The sequence below is a fragment of the Centruroides sculpturatus genome, unplaced genomic scaffold, assembly GCF_000671375.1.
Source record: "Centruroides sculpturatus isolate CEXI.00-Female unplaced genomic scaffold, Cexi_2.0 scaffold3345, whole genome shotgun sequence".
NCBI classification, from domain to species: Eukaryota; Metazoa; Arthropoda; class Arachnida; order Scorpiones; family Buthidae; genus Centruroides; species Centruroides sculpturatus.
In genome coordinates, this window is record NW_019387487.1 from 1 (window position 1) to 2,279 (window position 2,279).

General features: G+C 33.7%; 1 protein-coding gene across 1 annotated transcript; it reads right to left on the reverse strand.

The window, feature by feature from the left end:
- Positions 1-48: 48 nt before the first annotated feature.
- On the reverse strand, positions 49-771 carry LOC111616451 (basic proline-rich protein-like). The gene is made up of 3 exons (XM_023357859.1): positions 650-771; positions 504-577; positions 49-439 (listed from the first exon to the last, which is right to left on the reverse strand). The coding sequence occupies exons 1-3, from the start codon at positions 728-730 to the stop codon at positions 121-123; spliced, it is 474 nt and encodes a 157-aa protein (XP_023213627.1). The 5' UTR covers positions 731-771; the 3' UTR covers positions 49-120.
- Between the last annotated feature and the right edge of the window lie 1,508 nt (positions 772-2,279).

Below are 2,279 nucleotides of genomic sequence, written 5' to 3' on the forward strand. Positions count from 1 at the left end.
TTATATATCTTAAAAATAATTAATTCTATCCTGGGATCCAGTTCAATTTTCTCTTGAAATCCTAAGACAAGAAAAAGACCAGGAAATGAGAAACCCTAGTAAAAACTATAAAGATTAAATTTACCGATGAGAGGCAGGTGGAGAACGTCTTGTGTATAAATAGTCCGGTCTATCCTGCATTGGTCTTCTTTCATATGCTTCTTCTCCAAATGGCATTGGACGTCTTCCATATAAATCATCTCTTGGTGGTGGTGGTGGTAGTGGACGACGTCCATAAGGATCTGGTTGCGGCATTGGTGGTCTTCTTTCATAAGGAAGTGGATAGGGCCGAGAACGACTAGGTCCGTCATAAAAAGGATCTCTTGGTGGTCCAAATGGCCCAAAATAAGCATCTCCATAGAATCCATCTCTAGGATATCCATTTCGCATACCCCCTCGTCTAAATAATTAGTTGTTAGAAAAAAAAAAAAAAACAAATACATTCATAAATTTTGCTCATTTACCTCATTGGACCTCCTGGTCCACCTTTAGCTCTACCTGGTGCACCTGGTTCTGGATGCAACTTACTTGTGGATTGCTATATTGAAATTTTTTAAAAATTTCATTAACTTTCAGAACAACACACACACAATCAAATCTATATACAAACCTCAACACTTATACATGATCCCATAAAGTTGAAATTATTCAGACCTTTAATAGCTTCCTCAGCTTCTTCTGGAGTGCTCATGTGCTAGACAATAAAAAATTTTTGTTCTTAATGAGAGTACAAAATAATTTTTACGGAAAAATATCAATTTTACACACAAAAATAATAATAAAAATTATTTGACATTTTTTACAAAACTAATACAGTCAACCCCCCTATAACACGGTAAATACGTTCCGGTTTTTATGAATCCATTTTCTATGAGTCCAGCCAATTACAGCCAGCACGTGTGCAGTTTACAGACTACGGCTGTTTGAAAGGTTTTCTTCCATAAAATTAATCGAGTCTGGACTAATTCGACTCAACATTTCCAAAATACGTATAATTTTTTGGGAATAATCCATATAAACTATGCTATAAACAAAAAATTGTAGGATTACTTACCGAGTGTGCACCGTTCGACAGCACCATTGCTTAAGCTTGTTTTCGTCATGGAGCGGTGCATCAAATGGCGCTCGTGTGCTTCCTGATAAATTATTTTTTTGCAAAATATTCACTAAACTTTGGAGACATCATTAATAAAAATATAATTTTTATGGACATTAAATAATAAATGGTTTTTAGTAAGTCCAGTGCTCATTTAAACTCAACAGTTTGTGCAATATCTGCTATTGGTGTAGATTCGACCAATCCTGTTGCGACACAAGTCGGCGATGACGTTTTACCAAATTATAGGAATTTTTTTTAGCACGTTTATACGAATACTGTCACAATTTTTTTACTGTGATATAGGAATCCAAACTATAGGAACCCGTGATATAGGGGGGGGGTCAAATGTACAATATTTAACATAGTGCGCTTTATAAAAATTTTTATGAACCTCCTCTTGTTAATTTTTTTTTATTTTTTAAAGTATCAGATATGTATTTTATATTTACTGTATGTCAACTCAATAAATGAAAGTAATCACTATGGACTATTTTATCATACTTCATTTTAAATCACTATTTACAAAGAAAATGACTGCATATACAATCATAATGTGGCTTAGTTTCAAAAAGGACTTAGCTTGTACAATAGACCCCCCTATAAAACGGATTCATATAATACAGCAAAATAATTGCAATCGTATTCAAATAAACACGCTAAAAGAAACTTGTATAACAAAATGTCATCACCAACTCGTGTCACGACAGGATTGGTCGAATCTAGACCAATAGCAGATATTGCACAAGCCGCTGAGTTTAAACCAGCAGCAGACCAACTAAAAATCATTTATTATTTAACGGTCATAAAAATTATATTTATATTAATGATGTCTCCAAAGTTCAATGAATTTTTTGCCGAAAAAATAATTTATCAGGAAGCACATGCCTGCCATTCAATGCGCTGCTCCATGACAAAAACAAGCTTTACCCCTTAATGTCCAGTCACGAATTAACTCGGGCATGTTACATAACGTAAAATGCGGTCCTTTCGCCCCCAATTTTTTTTTTTGATTTTTGGAATGTTTTTTAAGTCTCCAAATTTTTTCAAAAATTTTTACCCGCGCAAAAAATTTTATTGCGATTTTAATTAGCCTTTGATAAGGCTCGATTAAGGCTTAATTGTTTTTTAATGGGATTTTTTT